The 23,868-nt window shown below is 45.0% G+C and overlaps 2 protein-coding genes across 9 annotated transcripts; one reads left to right on the top strand and one right to left on the bottom strand.

Moving 5' to 3' along the window:
* Positions 1-11,845: 11,845 nt before the first annotated feature.
* On the bottom strand, positions 11,846-23,092 carry LOC109754123 (uncharacterized). 6 transcript variants are annotated; one of them, XM_073510185.1, is made up of 16 exons: positions 22,780-23,092; positions 22,466-22,673; positions 22,271-22,379; positions 21,702-21,912; positions 21,477-21,533; positions 20,626-20,674; positions 20,422-20,550; positions 14,965-15,538; positions 14,665-14,884; positions 14,387-14,581; positions 14,132-14,305; positions 13,658-14,041; positions 13,415-13,567; positions 13,260-13,322; positions 13,090-13,169; positions 11,846-12,063 (listed from the first exon to the last, which is right to left on the bottom strand). In XM_073510185.1, the coding sequence occupies exons 10-16, from the start codon at positions 14,390-14,392 to the stop codon at positions 12,054-12,056; spliced, it is 870 nt and encodes a 289-aa protein (XP_073366286.1). In that variant the 5' UTR covers positions 14,393-14,581; positions 14,665-14,884; positions 14,965-15,538; positions 20,422-20,550; positions 20,626-20,674; positions 21,477-21,533; positions 21,702-21,912; positions 22,271-22,379; positions 22,466-22,673; positions 22,780-23,092; the 3' UTR covers positions 11,846-12,053. The 6 variants fall into 6 exon arrangements, 4 of the variants coding, with proteins under 4 accessions (XP_073366286.1, XP_073366285.1, XP_073366287.1 ...); XM_073510184.1 differs by having other exon boundaries at positions 22,776-23,087; XM_073510186.1 differs by lacking the exons at positions 20,422-20,550; positions 20,626-20,674; positions 21,477-21,533; ... (2 more) ...; positions 22,466-22,673; positions 22,780-23,092 and adding an exon at positions 18,492-18,667 and having other exon boundaries at positions 11,846-12,067.
* Positions 17,342-19,608, top strand: LOC109754122 (uncharacterized). 3 transcript variants are annotated; one of them, XR_002230632.4, is made up of 4 exons: positions 17,365-17,694; positions 18,511-18,702; positions 18,815-19,138; positions 19,334-19,608. XR_002230632.4 is itself a non-coding variant. In XM_040403693.3 (3 exons), exons 1-3 carry the CDS (start codon positions 17,577-17,579, stop codon positions 19,336-19,338), a joined length of 315 nt encoding a protein of 104 aa, XP_040259627.1. In that variant the 5' UTR covers positions 17,342-17,576; the 3' UTR covers positions 19,339-19,608. The 3 variants fall into 3 exon arrangements, 1 of the variants encoding a protein (XP_040259627.1); XR_012204492.1 differs by having other exon boundaries at positions 17,410-17,694; positions 18,818-19,138; XM_040403693.3 differs by lacking the exon at positions 18,815-19,138 and having other exon boundaries at positions 17,342-17,694.
* Positions 23,093-23,868: the final 776 nt, after the last annotated feature.

The following is a 23,868-nucleotide window of genomic DNA, read 5'->3' as shown; positions in this document are numbered from 1 at the left end:
GGAACAAACAGTTGGCGTGATTTTTTTCTTTTTTAACGTGGTTGGCGCGATTTTTTCTTTTTTCACGTGGTTGGCGCAATTTCTTTTTTATTTCCCTTTTTTACGGATGGTTGGTGCTATTTCTAATATGTAATCAACAAATCAAAGACTATGATTTGCTAGGGTTCCCAAAAACAAATCGATGAAGAAATCTCGCTCCTTCCCTGGCGACGCGCTAGGGTTCCTAAACTTCCCAAAACGGCGCGCTAGGGTTCCCAAAGTTTACCCGGTCTACACCAATCCCACCTGATTTCTAACGTTGAATTGGTCTTCGGGCCGATCCTTACGTGATCAACCACACCAAAAGCTACCTAGGAGTGCTGGCTCATGGCTCGTAAGGCGGCAAACATGCCCTCGACGGAGAAGGCGTCTAGCAGTGGCGGAGCAGGGGGCTCCCGTGATAGGGATTGCACTCTGAAGGACCATTTTTATGGGCTGAACCTCCATGGGGAGGAGGAGCGGGAGGACCTTATCTCTCTGCTGAGGTCGACGGGCTGATTGAGGAAACAAGGTGGATAGCGATTTTTAAGGTTCACTAGCAAAAGAGCCCGTGCGTTGCAACGGATATAAAGTAAATTTCAAAGTTCACGTGATATTGAGGAGTTTATCTGTCGTGGTGAAATACTAAGCTATATCTCTCACTCTGTTAAATTCTTCATTGTCTTAATGTGAATTCATTTTTTATATTTGCCCACTTCAAAGATAAGATGGTCGTTTAGAAAATGAAGAGTTTACAATGATTGGTGCTCTTTTGTTCACACTGTTGTCAACAATAGGAGCAAAGCGACTGCATCAACGCAACCATGCTTCCCCTGACACCAACATCACAGCCTCAAGGAGGACCAGTATTGGGGCATGCAAAACCGGGGGAGAGATGGTACGACAGAGGGGAGTAGCCACATGAAGGTGGGGTATGGAAGGACTAAGGACATGGACATCCTAGGCATGATCACATGCTTCTCTCTCCCTCTCTCTCCATAGCCGACGTGCGGAGCGAACAGGACGTGGCCCCTCCTTCACCCAGTTCAAGCAAGATGCACCGTCGTTGTACTCTTTCAACTCTCCATCCCTCCCTCCCTCCTCTGTATCTCACACCAACGGCACTGGTAATTCTACAAGAGAGCCCCAAATATCGTTTCCTTCAAAAAAATTTTTTTTTTAATATTACCTATTAAACCATGGTCGTACAAACAAAATAGCAGCCAGGTAATTCTACTCGGTCCATCCAAAAGAATTTGGAATTGTACTCGGTGTCAGCACGTAGAGGGACATCTAGCGGCTTCTCATCGGTGCGGCCACAACATCTAGTACATATGCCCGTGCGTTGCAACGGAAGAAATAACCTGGTGTTCATTGAAATTTAAACAAATATGCACTCTAAAATCTAATCAACTGCATCGTTCAAGACTTCAAGTAAAAATACATTTGGATTCAAGATGTTGCAGTTTATCAAGTATTTGATAGAAGATAAAATCAATCATCGCATGTATATATAAAGCGTGGGTCGAACAACTGGTTATTAAAAATATAGGTTGAAAAGGTGGAATATGTACTTTTTTGGCGTCCTTAACAACCGTATGCAATTAGTGGAGAGAAGGTCTGTGAAAATGCACTGGTGGCTGCCCCTGAGGCAGTTCAGGTCAAACTAAAGTGTGATGGAAGGTCATCTGCAACATCTAGGCTGTCGCCCGGTGACGAGGAGGCCAGATCTTTGTCAACTCCAACCGCCATACATCAGGAGCCCCTCCAACAACCATTGTACCCTATCTCCACCACCCATTTTTATTGCTTGAGATCCATGCACATGACTGGAAATAGAGATTGTTCATGTCCTTCAGTCTTCCTATTAGTACTGCTTATAAATTGCTTATCACAGACCATTGCATCTCAAAGTGGGGTACATGTCCTTCTTGCTGCACGTGAAGCAAAAGTTCTGCAGCTTCCAGGTTGGACCTACAGTAGTTATCAGAAACAGTTCTATACATGCCAAAGGACGGTACAGAACCAAAGGTCAATAGCATCTCCGAAATCTTCTTGGCATAACTTTTCTTCCCATGGCACCAAAGGTCACTCGTGTATATCACAGGACATCTTGCTTGGTTTTAACTTTCCCACTGCATCTCAGCAAGAAAATCAAGCGACTGGTCAAATTCCTTCAATATATATATCATGTATACAACAGAGCGTTGTATCTAGCTTCACATGGAAATCTTCCATCCTTTAACATTATATTTATCATATTAGCAGACATTTCCACGTATGCCTGTCTTCATAATTCCCCGATTAGGACACCAAAATTGATGTATGTCTAAGCTCAGGTTGTTCGGACATTATTTTGCTTCAGAATATATCTTTCCAAACGAAAGAAGAGCTGAGCTGATTTTAGTCAACTGAATGACTAAAACAAATGAAATACCAGGTAATGCAGAGGACAAGATCTCTAAGCGCTAGGCTTCAGATGGAGGAAAAACTGGAAGCCTCTGGCTGACTGCTGCAATGCTGCTCATAGTGGTCGAATCTTAAGTTAAGAACTGATAAAATAGGTGTTATATACTGATTAAGAACAGAGAAAATAATTGTTAATTTGGCTCACTACTCAGATCGGTTTCAGACATAACATCATTGTTTCTGAAGACTTTAAGTAAAGTAAGGACAGAAGATCTGCAAAATACCTATATTCAGACATCAAAGCTAACATCTAGGTTCAGACAACAAATCTGAGCCACATTGCAAAATCCTACAAAGATCTAAGACTACAATCACGCCTACAAAAATAAACTAAGTAGTTATCACCGATAATTACTTGCCCTCCTAATTATATTCTATTGGAATTCGCGGGAAATTAATTAATTTAGTAGCCAATAGAATGCATGTACGGGACCACTCTTACCATACAAATCCAGCAATTGCTTTCACGAACAGAGAGATGTGGATGGGGAATTCCATGGGTGTAAGTTGGACCAGATGAGTGGATAAAGTTCTTGCTGCAGATTGCTAGACATTAGCCGCTTTTTTGATAGACCGGAACTTCACATTTACCAGAGAAAACATGAATATGTTGATCTCCCATCCTGAAGCGCACAAGGAGCAGGTTAGCACATGTTCAGAGGATTATTTCATATCACCATTAAACGAAAATCACGTGCGCCTACTACAAACCTTATATCTTCATGTTTGTAAATCGAACTGCAAACTTGAAACAAAATCTGCAAAGCTTGTAGGGTATTAAAATTTGCCATGTTGCAATTCAGTGCTTACTTTGAAATTTTTGAAGTAAATAAAAATTCAGAGTTGACAACATACCTTCCAGAAGAATAGTACCATTGAGGCAAAACAAACCCACAAGAAAACATGCCAATAATTTGCATAATAGGCAGTTCAACAACAGGAGATGTGATGAATTGTTTAGCATACACCTCCTTGTTCTTGGTAGTGCCGGCGTTGCGCAGCTGGTCGATGAGCTCAGTTGGGATGTTGTGGTCGGTGACATGCATGATAGATGAAATCTAGACATGTACTATTAGAATAGAACTTAAAAGAAACTTAAAGTCTTTGGGTTCATGCTGGAGTTCGCAGTGCTTGCAGTGCCGATGAACCACTGCTTGTCACTAAAGAAGACAATGGCAGGGGTCTCCCATATGGATTACTCACTGAGAACCATGTCGACGACAAGTTACCGTGCCATGATCACAATGCAGCTCTTGTTGCCTAAACTGAACCGAACCACACTCATCTTTGACTTGCCCTTGCAGCTCCCGGCTACTTCTAGTCACAGGATCAGATCGGAACCTACACCTGCAAAGAGTGAGATCTACCAGTCAAATACTCCACCTTCATAAATCTCGGCATGTAAACCTCACAGAAATCGACTACATATACCAAACCCTGAGAATACATCAAATTTAAATGAAAACAATACCCCGATCTGAACCCTCAAAAGCACAACCTTACGCCCCTAAATCTGCAGCACAATTTCTGAAAATCACGAACTCATGTGCTAATAAAGGAAGCCCAGTTTTATTTTCGAACAAACTGACAGAATGCCAAAAAGGAGACTTGCTATCAACTAAATTTATCATCACAAGCTTTATTCCATTTAGGATTAGGATATATACTAAGTAATGTGAAATTAAAAAACAAAAAATCGCATCCCCAATTTTCCTGTAGAGATCAGTAGCGGCAAAGAACTCGACACAAGCAACAAACAGTAGCAGGTAAGCAATAGAGCGTTGTGACTTGTCCTTATCATTTTCCCTATCTCCTAAGTTCCCAATCATCTTGTCCCTACACCCAGCACCAGCCACTCCACGTCTCAACCTCTTGTCTTCCCCACGATGGGGTGTCGACCAGTGCACACCTTCGTTCCCACATTGCAGGTCCCCATCGCCCCGCTGCTCTTCCTCCTTGGCCACGGCCTCCTCCCTTCCCATCCTAGTCCACTACACCTACACCTTGACCAAGCATACATGTATCAGTTCGAGCAGAGGTAATTTGGAGGCAAGCTAGTTATTACCGTATCTTGAAATTAAGGCCGGATGAGGACCATGGCAGCAGTTGTTCCACATCCGATGTTCCCGCGCGCCCTGTCTCCTCCAGCGACGCCCGCAAGGAGGGGCGGCCTACCTCCTCTCCACACGCCGGGGTGAGCGGGTGCCCTCCACGAGGAACTCCGGGTTGAAGAGGATCTCCGAGAGAGATGTGACCGCAGGGGTGGGAGGAGCTGACGAATTCTCGATTCGATTCAGCCGGCGAGGACCTCGTCCTTAGGGCTATCTCTCCTCTCCCCGTCCGACCTCCCCGCCCCCATGGCCTGGACCACCACCACCCCCTGATCCTCTTCCTGCTGCACTGCTCTAATCCAGACGGAATCCAGATCGCCGTCAATCGCTTGAAGCTGGAGGCTTGCTAGGCAATGCGTACTCCTCCTCTTCTACAACCTACAGGGTGGTCCGCGGAGGCCGGAGGCGGAGGAGAGGCCGAGATGGCCGGAAGCGGAGGGGAGAGCCGGAGCCCGAGGGTGGCGGAGGGGGAGGATGAGAGAGCCGGCTGGAGGGGAGGGACTGAGGGAGACTGGGAATTCTCACAAATTCAGGTGTTAATTTGTAAAAATAGGACGTTTTCTTAGATCCACTTAAACACGGACTGCGGGTTCAATTACTAGAAAGTATAAGGACTTTTCCGTAAAAAGGGTGCGACGGTGAACCTGACCCATTCAACCCGTGCTTTATTATTACTAGCAAAAAAAGTATCCGTGCGTTGCAACGGGAGAAACAAATTATCACCCTTAGCGTCCCATCCCTGTTACCACTTATTTTCTTTGTCCTCATTGTCTCTCACGATGTCCACTACACGGGAACGTTCCACCTAAGCTTGGAACCAATAAAAAATTGCATCGTCTACATGTACAGACCAGCGAACGGCCGCGTTTGAGATCCCGGCCACATCTGCACAATCTAATGCTTGCGCCTTGTATTTGTGTATCCAGATTTTACATCGTAGTAGTTCAGTTCCAGTCCGTAAAGGACACAAACAAACACCAAATTCAACTTTAGTTTAAAATGATCAACACCTTTTTTTTTTGGGTTAAAACGATCAACACCAAAGAACAGTGGAGGTTGCAGTTTGATTGCTATTACGGTCTACTATTTTTGCCTCATCTCCTAAACGGGCTGGTGGGTCTGATTTGTTGGACCGGGTTGCACAGACGGGTCGGGAGGGCGCTGTTTTTTTATTGGTGGAACGTAACACGGATGAACGGGGCAGATGCCTGGTGGCCTAGGATAGACTATCGGTAGAATAGCCTAACTAAGTATGGAGAAACGACATGGACATACCAAATGGGAGGCGAAATAATATTATACCTCCATTTATACAAAATATAGCATATATGCCCGTGGGTTACACCGGTAAAAAATGACTTAAATTTAGTGAGGATTGTATGCGCAGACATACCATTCAATGTGTTATAAAATTGGTGCAAATTTAGTAAGGATCATAAGTGGAAGTAAAACATGTCATGTTGTCCGCTGCAACAGAAAAAAAATGACGTGAATTTAGTGAGGATTGCATGTAGGAAAAAAATGCCACATCATTTTTATATTCATATAAGATATGAATGAGGCCAGTACGCCGGCCATTGATACTAAATTTCAGGCCAACAAAGATTAATATGGCGCCCACAAATCTCGCATGTCCTATCTATTTTGGTATGATCCTCCCTCAATCCTCCTATTTCCTTCCTCTATTTGGTAGAATAGCCTAACTAAGTATGGAGAAACGACATGGACATACCAAATGGGAGGCGAAATAATATTATACCTCCATTTATACAAAATATAGCATATATGCTCGTGGGTTACAACGGTAAAAAATGAAGGTAATATCACTGATAGTCACACAACTTGCATTGGATGTGCAGTTTAGTGCTACAACTTGCAAAATACGTCTTTTTGGTCAGCTAACTTAGCATTTCGGTGCAGATACGGTCACTCCATGCGTATTCGGCGCTTGCGTGGCATGCCACGTCTGCATGGAGCCACTGTCAGTGACCGAAGACGCTCTGGAGCAACCAACGCCGTGGTAAACTTGCACGGACCCCCTGAATCTGTCTGTCAGGCGTACGGGCACCGGAGAGAGATAACAGAGATTGCTATAGAAAACTGGTGGGTGGAGAGATTTGAGCAGAATCTGCTCATTACCCAATTGGCAATACGTTGTCAAGTAATATTGGCAGGATCTGGGTTCGAATCCCAGTCCTCTCTTTTTATTTGGATGTTCTGTACATGTTCTAAATTTTGCCAAAATGTTTACTGAATTTTTGGATAGTATTTTGGCACAGTTTTCAACTGTATTTTGGCACAACTTTGTACAGAATTGAACCATGAAAATAAGACAAAATCTGAATTTTTGGACAGTATTTTGGCACAGTTTTCAACTGAATTTTGCCACAGTTTTCAACTGAATTTCGGCACAACATTGTACAGAATTGAACCATGAAAATAAGACAAAAATCTAAACTGTCATGAAGATTGTACACCCACCACTTTTCTATAGCAATCTCTGTTATCTCTCTCCGGTGCCCGTACGCCTGACAGACAGATTCAGGGGGTCCATGCAAGTTTACCACGCGCTGGTTGCTCCAGAGCGTCTTCGGTCACTGACAGTGGCTCCATGCAGACGTGGCATGCCACGCAAGCGCCGAATACGCATGGAGTGACCGTATATGCACCGAAACGCAAGTTAGCTGACCAAAAAGACGTATTTTGCAAGTTTTAGCACTAAACTGCACATCCAATGCAAGTTGTGTGACTGCCGGTGATATTACCTCTAAAAAATGACTTAAATTTAGTGAGGATTGTATGCGCAGACATACCATTCAATGTGTTATAAAATTGGTGCAAATTTAGTAAGGATCATAAGTGGAAGTAAAACATGTCATGTTGTCCGCTGCAACAGAAAAAAATGACGTGAATTTAGTGAGGATTGCATGTAGGAAAAAAATGCAACATCATTTTTATATTCATATAAGATATGAATGAGGTCAGTACGCCTGCCATTGATACTAAATTTCAGGCCAACAAAGAATATATGGCGCCCACAAATCCCGCATGTCCTATCTATTTGGTAGGATCCTCCCTCAATCCTCCTATTTCCTTCCTCTCTCTTTCCTTTCTTCTTTATTTCTCACGCAATCAGTGTCTATTTCCTTTCTTTTTCTTTTTCCTTATATCAAGCATGTCATGAATCTCATTTGCCAGCGGGTTACTTTCCAATTAATTACCCTCTATTTCCGTTCTCTCTCTTTTCATGGGCCTTCCTTCTTTGTTTCTCAATGAGATATTCATGCCTTATTCTTTGCTTAATTTCCGAAGCAGCTCCGTGATGCCTGATAACCTTAGAACGTATATAAATTGGTAAAAATTAATGCAAAATAGCAAGGTGGGACTATTTCATAAGTAAACAAATATGAAAAAGCCTCCGGCCTGTTCCTTGTCCGCCCCGTGGGCCGCGGCAGCCGTCTCGGCCCAGCACTCCCGTGCCCATCAAGCGTCCAACTCCCTTGGCCCCAGTACGCCTTGCTTTATGTTAAAGAGCCAGACACCGACGTTGTAATACCCACAAGCCTGGATTGATTGGTTTGCTACGTTAGCATCTACACAGCAGACAAGAGTTCGAATCCCATTGTCCACATCCCAATTTTATTTATTTTTCTTCTTCTCGCGTTCAACTGAAGCTGGGCCAACGACCCAGCCTGCAGGCCCAAGTCGGTAGGAACACACATCGAACCTGATGGTTTTGATGCATGGGCACGTATATAGATTAGTACCACCTTGGGTAAACCTCGTGTATATATTTTAAATTCAAACTGAAAGCGTAAAATCACGTGAAGAAGCGTATTGTGACGGTGAACCCGACAAAGTCAATCCGTGCTTTATGCTTTATTATTATTATTATTATTATTATTACTACTACTAGATGACCCGTTGCGCCAATGGCACAAAGGCCAAGTGTAAGCCAAGTATTAAAAGAGTGTGCATTAACATATTGTTGTTCGAAAAGCATAGCTCATGATACTATAGGCAGCAAGCAAGCGATAGTCATACGCACAGGATTGTCATGGTTTGTTTTACATAAGATGATAAGATCGAAAATGATGCACTAAGTCATGTAGGAAAGGATTTTTGTGATCTGTTTAGATTTGATAGGCAATCATGTAGAGGCCTTTGCACGTGCAGTTGAAGACGAAAGCATATATTTCTTTTATCATGGTTGTTTCAAAAGCATACCACACAGCAGTCTAAGCAACAAATAACCGATAGCTAAATGCACAGGATGATCTTAGTGGATTACATAAGATCCAAAAGGATGATAACCATAGAAGTCTTGGTAGGCATTTATACTAATATTAAGTTATATAACAAGGGGCTTTTGCAGTTTGCTTATATTGAGTAGACGATTAGGCGCAGACCCTTGGAATTGCATTTGAAGGCGAAAGCATATGCTTGCCCTTTGTTCATGCTAGACGACCCGTTGCGCCCATGGTGCAAAAAGCGAGAGTGAGCCATGAAAGTGAGAGCGATTTAGAGCCAATTTAATAGATACTTAGTACACAACGTTATATATTTCATTACATGGTAGCATGATAGCTCAAAAGAAAGTTATGAGATCACTTGATGATATTGGCTTTATAAGGCAAACTATTTTAGCAGAGATGCATCATATAGGTAGAGCCGGTCTCTTAACCCCTAGCTGGACATGAAGGTGGTGATATTAGGTAGAGCCATCACGGCATGTTCCAGCAATATCGACCATGATTTCATCGCCTAAACAACTCTTCATCGTAGGGGTGTTTGGTTCCTGTAGACCAGGTTTTGATATTGTTGTTCTTCATTTTGCCATATACATTCCAAACCTTTTTTCCTGCATGCAATTAAGCCATCGTCCTAAAATATATTAGTTCTCTCCCACACACACACACACCATTTCCTTTGCCTCGGCAAAAGATAAATTGCAAACAGACAAAATTTGTGGAAAAACACGTCACCCATATACATAAACATGGTCAGATTAATACCAGCACACAGGCATCTCTATTAAATGTTTGCTCTCTCTCACTGGTAGCTTCCAACTATCAGACCCTCCCCTCTGCTGGTACTACCATCCATAAAACTCAATGAGACCTTGAGATCTACCGAAAGGCATAAAACCCCTACCTCATACTTAATACTAATGATGTCACATGCATCCTATGACAAAAAGAACATGTAGAATAGAAGCATGGTAGTAGTGAAATACTTTTTCATAAACCTAATAATGGCTAACATTAAAACGTGACGTCGAAGCATTTCACATCGAGATATGTTGTCTTTGTTTCCAGAAGAAACCCCACCAAAACATAGTATTCTTGCTCTGGTAGTGAGTGAAACTGGAAAAGACAGCGAGGAAGTACAACGATCCCTTGGCTCACTCATGGTCGGATCCAATTAGTTACCATTCAAAATAAGTTTGTGCCTTTCGATTTGAGATATTGCAGTTGAACAAAGATAGAAGGTCAAAATATATTGCCCTTGGGTATGTGGAATAAAAACAGAGGCTGCTTGTGCAACTGGTGCAAGTAGCCAAAGCAAACCAAGCATTAAAATTTAAAACCATTATACTTAGATGGCATATTTTATCGATCCTGATAACATTACGGTCCAGGCATACCAATGCAAGGAGATACTTAGATGGCGTCTTTATACATAACTAGTGCAGGCGTATCAAGCCTGATAATGGGAAGCACGATAGACTAAAAGCATGAACTTACATCAAAACAAAGCTATGAATGTAGCTTGCGGTAGCTTATTTAATCCGACTTTATAAAGAAAACTACATAGCTAGCTATATCATATAGTGCAACTAACCAGCATATAAACAGAAGTGGAATAACTAACTATACAGATTTAGGATAAAATAAATTGATTATATTCTGCATACCACATCGGCAGATTGTACTGCCATTTAGACAATTAAAATGTTGAGCATCCGACACTTTTAGAGTAATTTTACTTGGATGCAATTGTTGTTGTTCCTCCGTAGCATCAATGTTTGGTCAAAAGGATGTATATGGTGGTTGCCAAGTTCGTACATACCACCTCCAATATGTCCGTCTTAGGAACGTCAGGCATGACATCCTTTTTTAAATCTGAAACAATAGCTTCATGGAGATTGGGCGTTGGTGGTTTATTAGGCACTCGTATGAACCGGGATCAATAATGCCTGAAGACAATTTATATTTTTTGTTCGACTGCATGCTATACTACTCTATATATTAATCTTTCTGTTTTTACATTTTTTTTAGGAATCCAATTTTCACATTTTTAGACGGTCTGAGTTCGCGAGGGACACAAACTGAGGTAAATCCAACCTGATAACAAAAATATATAGCATCAAATCCAGCAATGTATGTGTTCGGAGAACAAATACATGCGTACACTTATTCACAAAAAAATACATACATACACTAACACGTTCGTGTGATCTCATTTTAGGACCGCTATTTCCTGCACATGGCCTGTGCTTTTAGTGGTTTTCCGGACTCGGATATGTTTACCCGTCTTGTAAACCAGTCGACATGTGTGCACACACGTTCTCCCAAACCAGCCGCTTTGCTCGTCGGTGCTGGTGCTCCATGTGTACACGTCACCAGTTTTCTCTTCGCTCGTAGGTCGTGTCCATCTCCCCCGGTTTCTCCCTTCCCCGCTGACACAAGGTGGCACTACAGGAATCAGCTACTTTGCCGTCTGCCATGGCAGACGGCAAAGGCAAGGATGGCGGACGGCAAAGGCCTTTGTCGTCCGTCGCGGACGGCAAAAGGCTCCGGCAAAGTACGGATCGGTAAAGAGCTTCTTTGCCGTCTGCTTTTTGAAGCGGATGGCAAAGTGGCCTTTGCTATCAGCGGCTGGCGGCAAAGAAAGACGACGGCAATAAATGCGTTGTTAGTCCGTTAGGCGGCTAACGGCAGCCTTTGCCGTCCGCCGCTGACGACAAAGAGCATCCGGCCTTTGCCGTCCGCCGCTGTAGGCAAACTGACCAAATGGGTCAGCTCCCAGGGAGCACAGGTGGCCGCCACGTGGCTTCTTTGCCATCCGCGGTAGACGACAAAGGAGCCTTTGCCATCAGCGGCTGACGGCAAAGGTGCCTCTTTTTTCTGTTTTTTTTTAATCCAGCAATTTTTCACAGCAAATATATGACATATATATATATATATATATATATATATATATATATATATATATATATATATATATATATATATTTCACAGGGTTATTTAACAGCAAACATATGACATATCCAGCACATAAGTTTCATCGTGCATACATATATAGTTCCATCCATTCATACATAATAAGTTGCACATACACATTGTTCCATCCATACATATTACAATGCAAAGTTTCATCAAGATAGCAAGTTCCATCATAGCAAGCTAGAAGAATACTAGAGGAGAATGAAAGAAAAAACAAGCACTCCATCATAGCAAGCTAGCTTCCGTGAAGTGAATGAAATATGCAAAATGGCAAATAAGAAAGTTAGAAAAAAGGTGACTAGAAGAAGAAGTATATGCCATTTATGAGCTAACTTAGGTGAAATGAATCATTTATGAGCTAACTTAGTTGAAATGGATCGTTTATGAGCTAACCTAGGTGAAATAGATCGTTTATGAGCTAACTTAGGTATAATGCATCATTTTAGAGCTAACCTAGGTAAGATGGGTCATTTTGGAGCTAACCTAGGTGAAATGGATCGTTTTTTAGCTAAGTTAGGTTAAATGGATCGTTTATGAGCTAACCTAGGTGAAATAGATCGTTTATGAGCTAACTTAGGTAAAATGCATCATTTTAGAGCTAACCTAGGTGTGATGGGTCATTTTGGAGCTAAACTAGGTAAAATGGATCGTTTGTGAGCTAACCTAGGTGATATGGATCGTTTATGAGCTAATCTAGGTAAAATGGGTCATTTTAAAGCTAACTTGGGTAAAATGCATCATTTTGGAGCTAACCTAGGTAAGATGGGTCATTTTGGAGCTAACCTAGGTAAAATGGGTCATTTTAGAGCTAACATAGGTAAAATGGATCATTTTGAAGCTAGTCTACGTAAAATGGGTCATTTTAGAGCTAACTTGGGTAAAAATGGATCATTTATGAGCTAACTAAGGTAGAATGTGTCATTTTAGAGCTAACTTGGGTAAAATGGATTGTTTATGAGCTAACTAAGCAAATTATGCCATTTTTGACATAAGTAAGCTAAGTACATGTCATTATTGAGCAAACCTAGTTAATTAAGCATATTAGAGCTAACTTAGGTCATTTTGGAGGAAACAAAGCTAAGTATAGATTGTTTTAGAGCTAACTTAGGTAAAATGGATGGTTTTGGAGGTCAGTAAGCTTATTAAGTCATTTTGGAGGAAAAGAAGCTAATTCTAGGTCATTGTGGTAAGCATATTGAAGGAAATAAGGCTAAGTCTAGGTCTTTATGCATTTGTTAAGCAAAACACTAGAAAAACTTACCATGACCATGGAGGTGTAGGAGTGGGCTGGCTCGTGCCGGTAGCTGGAGAAGGATCGTGCGATGCTTGTATGGAGTTACGCTGCACCAAAGATCATTTCCAATGTCTCGTTAGCATGATGACACTCAAATGTCAAGACTAGCAAGTAATGTCCATTCAAATTAAACTCACCGTGGTCCCAGGAGCAATCACTGGCATCGGCGGAGCGGTCTGACCGGTCTTCTCGCACACAGACTGCACATTTGGTTTTGATGACTCAGTCATACTAGTTAGTAATGAGACAAACACTACATGAATGTTTTCGCTAATCTGCAGAAGAAACTTACCACAAGGAGCTCGTACATGGCCCTTGCCTGCATGTCATTCCGTGCCCTCTTCTCCTCCAACATCGTTGTCATCCTCTCCTCCAACTCCTGCTGCCTCTCCGCCGCCTCCGCCAGAAGTTTCTCCGTTCTCTCTCTCTCACTCTGTATAGCAGCCTGCAACACCACTCCTCGTTACCATTTGTAATCATTGATGGAAGCACAGACAATGTAATGGAGAAAGATAGCTGAGTACGTATAACTAACCTTGATGGCGAGTTGGACTGGCCGTTCACGAGGCCTTATCTCAGGATCGGAGCTCGACTGGCGCGCCTTGATCTCCGGGAGAGTGATAGGACAACGGATAAGTCCATCTCCAATGGCTATGGAGCCATGGGACCTCCCGCCACCAGATATCATCACCAGCTCTGGATCAATGGGACCCTGGCTCGGGTTAAAGTCCTCCTCTTTCCTCGCCTTCCCCTCATCTCTATATTTCACGAGCTTGTCGTGGGAGGATATGTTGGTGAAGTTGTTTGCATCATCGAGGTCAGACGGAGAGAATGCCTTGACTTTCTTGAAAGAGGCAGTGTGGGCCATGGCATATAGGTTGTACACCTCTGGCACCTTATCCGCCTTATTGTAGCGTGCCTGAAAGAGAGAAACAAAGTAAATTAGTAATTAAAGGGCTCAAGCTAGCATGATGAATGAATTGCATGAATCATGAAGCAAACCACATACCCAGTTCCGCCCGAACTGATATAAGTTGGAGCTGCCTTGATGGTGTGGCACACCTTCCATTTGGGCACATTTGTCCTTGGCCGCGTTGTGGACGGCTAGCCATTCTTTTGAGCACCACTCATTGACCAACACCTCCCAACAATCCATCCGATCCGCACACCATCTCGGAGGCGCCTAAGTTAGCAAATAGAAACTTGAGCGCTACGGCTATGAATTACTAAATGAAGGAAGTAAGTACAAGGCCTTAAGAATTACCTTCATGTACTGCTCCTTACTCAGGAACTTATCGCGGCACGCCGGCTTGGGCTTCTTGATACCACGCAAGGCGTAGTAGTCTCGAACAGCCTGCACCCGAGCCTCGTGCCGTAAGTTCTGTAGTAGGCGCTTGCAGACGTTCTTGATAACATTTGCCGCCTCCTCCTCGTATCCCTTCTCACACCTGTAGAATGTCTGCAATCAAATGAGACAATATTGATTAGTACAATTAATAACTAGCTAGTTGAAGATTTTTAAATGTGTAAAGGAGAAATTACCCAGAACTTTCTGATCACCACGTCTGCCCTCGTGTCGCACAAGACACCGTCGATAATCTCACCCGGCGGGGCCAGGGCAGCCAAGTAGTGCTCCCAGCTCAATCCAAGCTCTGGAAGCCGACCCTCACCAGGCAACGTGACAAACCCCGGGAAGTTTTGCCGGCAAAGCACTCCAAGGACGGAGTTGGGCCGGCGGACACTATGATGGTGGTCCCAACCCCTACAGCATGACAAGGCCAACGCATTAGATATTTGAAGAAACGTGAATGCAGAAGGTATAAAAAGATTAAATGCACTTACCTCTCCCATCAGGGAAAATCAACCACCTCTGCTCGCGGGTCGCCGGCACGGACGGGAGCCGTGTACAACCACGCTGGTAGACGGTGCCCCCCTCCTCAATATCAGTCAGCTCCCCGCCATCATCAGCATGGCCACTCGGCCCCTCAGGCTCATCCGGCCAGGTACCCCATCCAGACGTGTGCTCCTCCGGGGCTCGTGGGTCGAAGGCCCGTCGACCCGAGGCTCGTGGGCCGAAGGCTCATGGACCGGAGTCCGTGTAGCCTCCTTCTCGGATGAGTCCACCCTAGCAGTCACATGCTCAGGTGAAACAGCTGGGGGTGGCGGCGAGGAAGGCGCCCTAGCAGTCACCCTACCTCCTCTCCCGCGACCACGTGCTCCAACTCCTCTCTTCTTCCCTCCCTTACCTCGTCCCCTGCTAGGCACCGCTGTCGACGAAGAAGGGCCCGGCGGTGTCGCCATACTGTCCAGCAACGCTCGGCGGAGAGGTGCGTGTGGAATGGAAGACCTCCCACCACGCGCCGACGAAGAAGGGGCCTCGGAGCGCTCTCGACCAGCGCCCACCATCTTTCAACACCTGCCATGACAAAGAGTAAACGAAATTAGTACAACATAAAAAAATACCGACATGAATAATAATATGTATATCACTTATGTATCATCATCAAGTACAACATAAAAAAATTGAATACCTGACACTACTAATAATCTCGATCACTATCATCAATAAATGCATAATCATCATCATCACTATAATCAATGACGGGCTCATAGGGTTCAGTGGCATCAAATATATGACCTAACACATAATTCACAAATATATGACCTCGTCGGCCTCTGGTGTCGTGGGTGTCGTGTCGGGGTCGGGGTGCCGTGTCGGGGTCGGGGTGCTGTTTCGGGATCGGGGTGGTCGGGGTCGGGGTCGGGGTGTGGTGTCAGGGTGTCGGGGGTCGGGGTGTCGTGTCGGGGTGTCGGGGTTGCGTGTTGGGGTCGGGGTGTCAGGGTGTCGGGGTCGGGGTCGGGGTGTGGGTCGGGGTGTGGTGTCAGGCTGTCGGGGTGTCGGGGTCGGGGTGTCAGGGTGTCGGGGTGTCAGGGTATCTTTTTCTTCTTCTTCTTCTTCCTGTTTTTTCCTTTTCTTCTTCTTCTCTTCTTCTTTCCTTCTTCTTCTTCTTCTTCTTCTTCTTCTTCTTCTTCTTCTTCCTCTTCTCCGTTTTCCTCTTCTTCTTCTTTTCTTCTTCTTCTTCTTCTCCTCCTCTTCCTCCCTCCTCCTCCTCCTCTTCCTCTTCTTTCTTCCTCTTCTTCTTCTTCTTCTTCTTCTTCTTCTTCTTCTTTCTTCTTCTTCTTTTCTTTCTTCTTCTCCCTCCACCTCTCCCTCCCTCCTCCTCCTCCTACTCTTCTTATTCTTCTAAACTAAAACTAAAACTAATCTAAAATAAACTAAACTAAAAATAAAACTAAAACTAAAGTAAAACTATAACTAAAACAGAAACTAAATTAACTAAAAGAAACTAAAACAAACTAAACAAAAAAGGGGGGAAGATCACTCACCTGCAGGGGATCGCCGGTGGAGGGGGAGGCGGCGGCCCGATGGAGGGGGAGGCCGCGGCGGGTGGGGGCGGTGGCGGCCCGGTAGAGGGGAGTCCGCGGCGGGTGGGGGCGGCGGCGGCCTGGTGGAGGGGGAGGCCGCGGCGGGTGGGGGCGGCGGCGGCCCGGTGGAGGGGGAGGCCGCGGCGGGACGGGGCGGGAAGGGCCACGCAGGGGAGGGGAGGGGGCGGCTGGCCGGCGTGGAAGGGGCGCCGCAGGGGAGGGGTGCGGGGCGACAGGGCGAGGAGGCGGCGGCGGGTGGTGGGGCGACGGGGCAAGGGGGCGGCGGGTGGTCGGGGCGACGGGGCGAGAGGCGGTGGGTGGGCGGGTGGCGGCGGCGGGTGGTGGGGGTGGCGGCGGGGTGGCTGGTGGCGGGGGCGGCGGTAGTCTCGTCGGGGTGGGGAGGACAGAAAGAGAGGGAGAGAGAGGGAGGGAGCGGGGTGGGGACCCGGCCGTTAGTTAGGTTATCTCTTTGCCGTCCGCCCCCCTTTGTCGTCCGCTTTTTTGCTCTTTGTCGTCTGCCGTTAGGTTTTTTTCTAAGCAGCTCGTTAGTGGGGCCCACCTCTCTCTTTACCGTCCGCCAGCTGACGGCAAAGATTCTTTGCCGTCCGCCAGCTGACGGCAAAGAAATGGCTGATGGCAAAGACTTTCTTTGACATCAGCCAGTTCTTTGCCGTCCGTTTTCTATAAGCGGATGGCAAAGACCTTTGCCGTCAGCCAGCAGACGGAAAAGAAATGGCAGACGGCAAATAAGCTAATTCCAGTAGTGTGGGCCCCACGGCGCCAGCCTCAACTCTCTCTTCGCACCACAAACAACACACCACCACACCCGTCAAAAAAACACACCACCACCACGGCTATGCTTCTTCCCCTGACGGACACAAGGTGGGTCCGGAGAGGAGATTTCTCGATCCCGTACGGAGTGTGCAGGCGGCGGAGGGAAAAGGTAAGGACGGTCGCTTTAGGACCGTCGTCGTGCGGCGGTGCTTGGGCTGTTGGCAGCGACGGGATAGGAGACAGGGGAGGCGCTAATGTCCGTCAAGGCGTGCTTCGGCAACGTCGCCAACGCGCTCGTCGACTGGGACGGCGGCCGCGACCACTGCCCCTGGCGGGGGTCGTCGCCTGCGACACCAACTCCTTGGCCTGGAGGTGATTCTCTGCTCCTCCTCCATCCACCCTTCCCTCCCCTCTTTTAGTGTTACAGGGGTCTTCAGGATGCTCCGCAGCTGCACAAGCCGACGGGCTGTTTCTATTCTTTGGTTCCTTCCTCGCTCGCTGGTTGCTGATAGCAGCCTGGTCTTCCTCCTCGGAGGAGATGTTTTTCGATTGGTGGCATTATGCGGCAGGCTTCGCTCGCTTGTTTGATTCTTGCATATCTAGCACATATATAAGTTGCTAGGATTTGATGTAAAGAAGCAGGGTGGGACTATTAATTACAAAAGAAGTCCAAAAGATTAGCACATCGGGCAATTTTTTAGTGGCCCATAACAGAAATTCGAATTCTATCCCACATAACTTACCAAGCAGAAACATATACGGACGACCAAGGACAACTTACGAAACTGGTCGGAAGAAAACGGACGATATTACGGTCATAAGAAACTTTCACCCCTTTATTAGTTCTCTCTGTCATACTAATTTCAGTTCTACACCACGTTTGATGTTGGTAGTGTCTAATGTTACCACTATACGCCTTGGAAAACTTTTAGGATGATTAGCTGGAGCACTGTGATATATAGTGAGAAAAGCATTTGGTAGGATTATCATTGTCTTCTCATTTAATTCCCCAGCTACCGGCCTAACACTGAAGGTTGCACTGCAACTACTTGGTTCCAAGTTCAATATGGAAATTTGCAGAAAATTTAGCTGAACAATTTTTATAAAGAATAAAACCCAGTAGAGTATAGGATAAGAAATGCCTAGTGCAATCTTAATCGTGTGGTTACCATTGTTGATTTTTTGCAGGAAGCTCAAAGGAAGCAAGACTTCAACAAAAATCTCTGAATGCATTCCAAGCTTCTGTACGGCGTACGTCGTTTCAAAGGGCAAACTGTCATTCGTGCACTCTTACACCTGATGCCTGTGAAACACCCAAGACCATATCTTCTTCAACCGTTTCTTCTCCTAGCTCTGGAAGCCTTTCCAGTGCGCCCTCAAGTAATACTCAAGTCTGCATTTGATTTTGTTTTCTGAAAATTGTTGATTACACCTATCAACTGAATACAAACAAAAAAGTGTATTAGAGTGTTACTAACTATTCTGTCTACAGCAGAGTGGGCTGACAGAAATGGAACATCAACTGTATTATTCCGCCAGTCATCTCTGCCATCGCAATGTGATCACACACTCGTAAATATAAATAGGTCAATCCTGAAGCTAGCCCTTTAGGCAGTGCTGGCAGCGAGATCTCTTACCATGCTGATACAACCCTGAAGACAAATTCACAACCAGTCACACAGTAGCGCAACTCAGTAGCAGCAGCAGTGGGGATTCAGTTTACAGGAGCTTCCGGGGAGATAGCTTCCGAGATATCTCTGATCTGCAGGCAGCAGTTTCAGAAACTGCAAGAGACCTTAGGCATTCTCATGCCCAGGTAGTTGTTTCACCCTGGGCAAAAATATTTCATTCTATTGGGTACAAACTTTTTTTTCTTTTAAGATGATGGAAGGGTTCATCTCTAGGCCTCAGCATCATACGATGCACACTGCCAAAGCAAAATATCACTACATGAAAGCCAACATGTTTACCCAAATGAATGTGCAATTTATGATATTTTTTGGCTAAACAGGATGAGCTGAAGCTTCAAATTGAGAGTATGAAGGTCAAACTGCGACATGTATTCTACAGTTGTGGCTATGGACAACTTTTGGCCAGTCCGGTGTATTCTACAATTGAGGCAATGGAGCACTTTTGACCAGTCTAGTGTATTCTACAGTTGTGGCACTGGAGTAGTCATTATCCACAAAACCAGGGATGTTGTTGTTACCATGTATCTATGTGAACATAAATCGTGAGCACTGGATAATAGTATTTATGATATATGTACAATGTATATTTTTTCCACTCTATGCTATGACATTGTGAGCTGCATCTATTTTGTGCACATTTTGCTTTGTACTTGAAAAATCCCCCTCCCTCTTTGCTGCTTGTCATGCTCAGACACCGGCAGATAGGACAAATAAACCATACACAATACATGTACATATGAGCTGAAATACACTGGGCATCCTAAAGCCAACATGGAAAAATAATGAAACAACCTGAAAGAACGAATGCAACAAATGCAAAAGCATATAATAATGAAGGTCAGAAGGTCTATGAAAATCACCTAGCTGTTTTTTGGGGACAAGAATCAGTTATTTCTAGTTCCCTAATTTTGGAGCTATGTGTGAACAAGGCCAGAGGACTAAAATATCAAAAGCTAGCTAAGGACTCATTAGCAGATTTTTCTTGTGCTTGCTATATGTCTCAACCGAACAATAGGCAAAGGGTGTACTTATGAACAGACATAAGCAGACACCATATCAATAGCTAACAGCATCACACAACAACCCGATCACACATCAAGATGGATTGATGGAAATGGAAAGATAAAGTATGCTCTTGCAGTAGAACCAAGTGTAATAATGATTATAAGCATAGGTATGTACATTTGAAAAAATAGAAGATTAAGAAAGGGGAACATGCATAAAAAAAACTTTCGAAAAGTAGTAGTAATTTCACCTCTGCAATAGAGAAAGTACAATTAGTTGGCTTTTCCTACGGATGGCTAATTGCCTAAATAAAAAATGAGCAGTAGGTATATTGATGGTGTTATTTTCTTGCGCAAGCACCAAAACTTCGCCGAGAAGGTAAAATATATTTGGAGCATTGTACCTTTATTTTCCCTATAATCCTTGCCCTTGCTTCTAGACTATATGATGGCAATGCGAGCTAGCCAGCGTCTTCATATTAGTCCGTCCAAAAAGCACACCAAAGTTAACAGTTGGATTGATTGTATTATCTCTGAAATGCCAGTATCAGAAATTTAGTTGACGCTTAACAGTAAATAGAAGTGCAGGGCTTGCTTATCACACTTACTTAGGACTCATGGGCCTCATCTAATTCCTCTCCAAAGCAAACCATCTTTCTATGCAAAATAGGCAATAGATATAAGCAAAAATGCTATATACCAAAGAGTATATGACAATCTAAACTGAAGTGCTGCTCACAAGAAACCGAATATGATAACATGTTATTGCTCACTCTAATAATATATAAGGTGTTGGAAAGGAGGGGGTCTATTTTATTTATACAGTTTAGTTTAGTGATTTGGTAAAAAATAAGGGCAAGTCCAAACCAGACATGCACGAGAGCCTCAAATACATCGAGTCACTTTGATTAGATCATAATGAGAAGAAATGAAAAATAGTGGCAAATTCAGCACAAGGGAAAACAAGTTTTGCATCTACACAACAGTGAAGCAAGGTAATGAGCTAAATTAGTGGACCTAGCACATATCTGATTCACTCTACACTTTAGGCTTACATAGCATCACAGTAATCTCCACTCATAGGAAACCAAACAAATTGAAGATTAATATTTGCATATGGTAAATGAAGGAATAAAGCCATACGTGCAAGATAAATTCATCGCATCGCGTTGCAAAACCAGAAAAGTAAAACCAAACCCCCTCTCCCAGAGCCTCTTCCCTATGATATTCTTAGACACCATGGGAATGATGGGGGCAGAAGTTTGGAGCTAGCCTGGAGAGGGACACCATGGCACATTGAAAAGGAGAGGCTCTTTGTACAGCAAAACAGCTCAGTGCGCTCGGCAGGCAAGGTTGCGGAAGGAAGAGGAGTACAAAATCATGGCATGTGCTCTACTACACAGAAAAATCCAAAAATGCAGGAACAGGCGTGACTGTGTTCAAGAGAGATATAATTCACCTTGGTCTTCTTGATCAAATTCTTCCTCAAAATTCTTCTTATAGTCTCGACAGGTAACTAAAAGTTGAGGAATCAAAATAATATTATAAGAGAACCAAAGAATCAAGTAGTACAAATCGAGAGAAAAAAGATGCGGACGTAGGTGGGCAGTCTAGATCGGAAAGGAGTGGGAAGTGAAGGGGAGGAGGGGAGAAGCAAAGGTGGGAGGAGTGTTATGCCTTCTACCTGTCAACGCGTGGCTGCAGAGGGTCGCTCGCCTACGCCCCACGCTCGCGTTGCCGTGGCCCTGTCCAGATCGCAGATCGATCGAAGAAACCCGGGTGGCCGCCATCTCCCCAATCCACGAGGCCCCCAAGCCTCTCCTGCCTGGAAGCGCCTGTCGAGCCCTTCCCCTCCATCGGGGTCGCTGCCAGTCTGGTCGATGCCCCACAGACCGCTGCAAAGAGAGCCAATAGGGTTGTAAATGATGCCAGTGAAGTCTTAGTGCTACCAAGGGCTGCAAGCTAATCGAACACAAGCTTAAACAAGAAAGGCACTTGAAGATTTATACCCTGGTGTTCATTATAAACAGAAAAGGTTAGGTGACAACGCTCAAACCTTCAGGTTACAATTTTCATGTTTTCAATTCATTATTAGCACATATCATAACTACAAGTGCAGTAATCTTTCCTTTGATTTAAGAATGATGGTAGCTGACTATTTGAGACCTTGTAGAGCAATCAAACAAGAACATATTGCCTATTTAAAAAGAAATACACATCCAACAAATAAGATGTCTGAATCTATCACATTACCTAGCCATCTCCAAACCATTATTCTCCTCAGGTTGGGATCCTATCGAACCAACCAAATCAATCAACCTCCATAAGTGGCCACTTCCACAAGCCCAGAAGAGCAAGAAATCTTCCACAATCATGAGATGACCATAATCATTCAATCAGACAACATAAACAAGAGAGAGAGATGGGGATGGGTGGAGCGCAACTTACATGTCAGGGTGGAAGACATGGCGTGTGGCGAGGAGGAGCTTTAGTAGGAGACCTGAATGACGGTTGCCCAGGGTTCCCCAAGAAAGATCGCCGCATAAGCTACCCCTCCTTGCCAAACCGTCTGGCAGTGAACACCATGGAGGTCACATGTTCCTCGAGATCCCGCTGGCAACGAGCGCCATCTTCTGAACTTAATCAAGGGAAAATGCTGCATCGAGAGAAAAACAGTAAATAATCACATCCTGAAGAAAATCAAATCAAGGAAGAGTGTGCTTGTCATAAATGACTAATAAAGATAAATATATTTCACCTACGGCTTTAACCATCGATCTGGCCATGGCGATGCTGTCCATGGAGAGAAGCACATAGAAAGAGGGATGAGATGATAGGGGCATCGCTATAGCCACCGCGAGATCCTTGATTTACCCGAGGTCTACTATGCCTTCCCTAGGGAGAAAGAGACCCAGCCAACAACTTGCAGCAAGATTAGCACCTGCAAATAAAAATTGGATGACCCTATAAACCGCCTAGTCAAACCACAAAGGGGAAAATAGAAAAGAGAAATCAGGGGGAAAACAAGAGCAATGGGGAGGAGAGAGGGCAACACGAGACGTGGGGATGCAGCCCGAATGAGAGGATGGCATCTAGGGTTTTTACCTCCTGCTCTTATCCCCTGGCCAGCCAGGGCTTTCAACTGTTAAAGTTATAATATAAGTCATGTATACCTCTTTGTATTTATCCTGTAGTATAAGGGGTTTCCTACATATGTACCACATATGTACATGTATATATATCGGCCTATGGCCTCATGGGAATACAAGTTGCTTATTCCTAACATGGTATTAGAGCTTTAGGTCTTTTTTTTCGCACGCGCAACTCGTGCTCCGATCCCATCTCGCCGCCGCCGCGTCTTCTCTTCGCCAGGCGTCGTTACTTCTCGCCCAGGCGCCGCTCCAGGTCGGCGCCGTTCCCGTCGTCCGCTCCTCCCGCAAGCTCGCGGTCAGCGCCGCTCCCGCCCGGACGCAGCTCCCGCCAGGCGCCCTTCCCTCCCGCCCAGCGCTGCTCGCCAGGACGCAGCTCCCGCCAGGACGTCGTTCCCGCCCAGGCGCTGCTCGCCAGGCCCGCTAGGCTCGCAGCCATGTCTCCTGCTGTGTGGATCACCAGGTCCCTCTCCTCCCGATCGTCTACTGCTGTCATGCTGTCATCTGAGGTCTGCTGCGCCGGATTTCGCTCCCAGCCGCCGTCCTCGTCCGGCCTCTGCTATTTTCGGATCTTTGCAAAAAAAAATAAAAAATGTCTGCTGCATCAGGCTACGTTGTTGTCCCTCGCTGTCCGGTGATCTTCGATGGTACCAACTACACCGAGTTCGCTGGCTTCATGCGCATTCACATGCGTGGCATCCG

Source organism: Aegilops tauschii, chromosome 3, assembly GCF_002575655.3.
Source record: "Aegilops tauschii subsp. strangulata cultivar AL8/78 chromosome 3, Aet v6.0, whole genome shotgun sequence".
Taxonomy (NCBI): Eukaryota; Viridiplantae; Streptophyta; class Magnoliopsida; order Poales; family Poaceae; genus Aegilops; species Aegilops tauschii.
This window is presented reverse-complemented; position numbering and strand designations above follow the sequence as displayed.

What these genes read in the sequence shown, in the direction of transcription:
- LOC109754122 (XM_040403693.3), top strand. Translation starts at nt 17,577, where the DNA reads ATGTCCGTCAAGGCGTGCTTCGGCAACGTCGCCAACGCGCTCGTCGAC. An exon ending in ACCAACTCCTTGGCCTGGAG is followed by an intron (nt 17,695 to 18,510) that starts GTGATTCTCTGC and finishes GATTTTTTGCAG; the next exon opens with GAAGCTCAAAGGAAGCAAGA.
- LOC109754123 (XM_073510185.1), bottom strand. An exon ending in ATCAGTTCGGGCGGAACTGG is followed by an intron (nt 14,042 to 14,131) that starts GTATGTGGTTTG and finishes TCTCTCTTTCAG; the next exon opens with GCACGCTACAATAAGGCGGA. An exon ending in CAGTCCAACTCGCCATCAAG is followed by an intron (nt 13,568 to 13,657) that starts GTTAGTTATACG and finishes GTGGTGTTGCAG; the next exon opens with GCTGCTATACAGAGTGAGAG.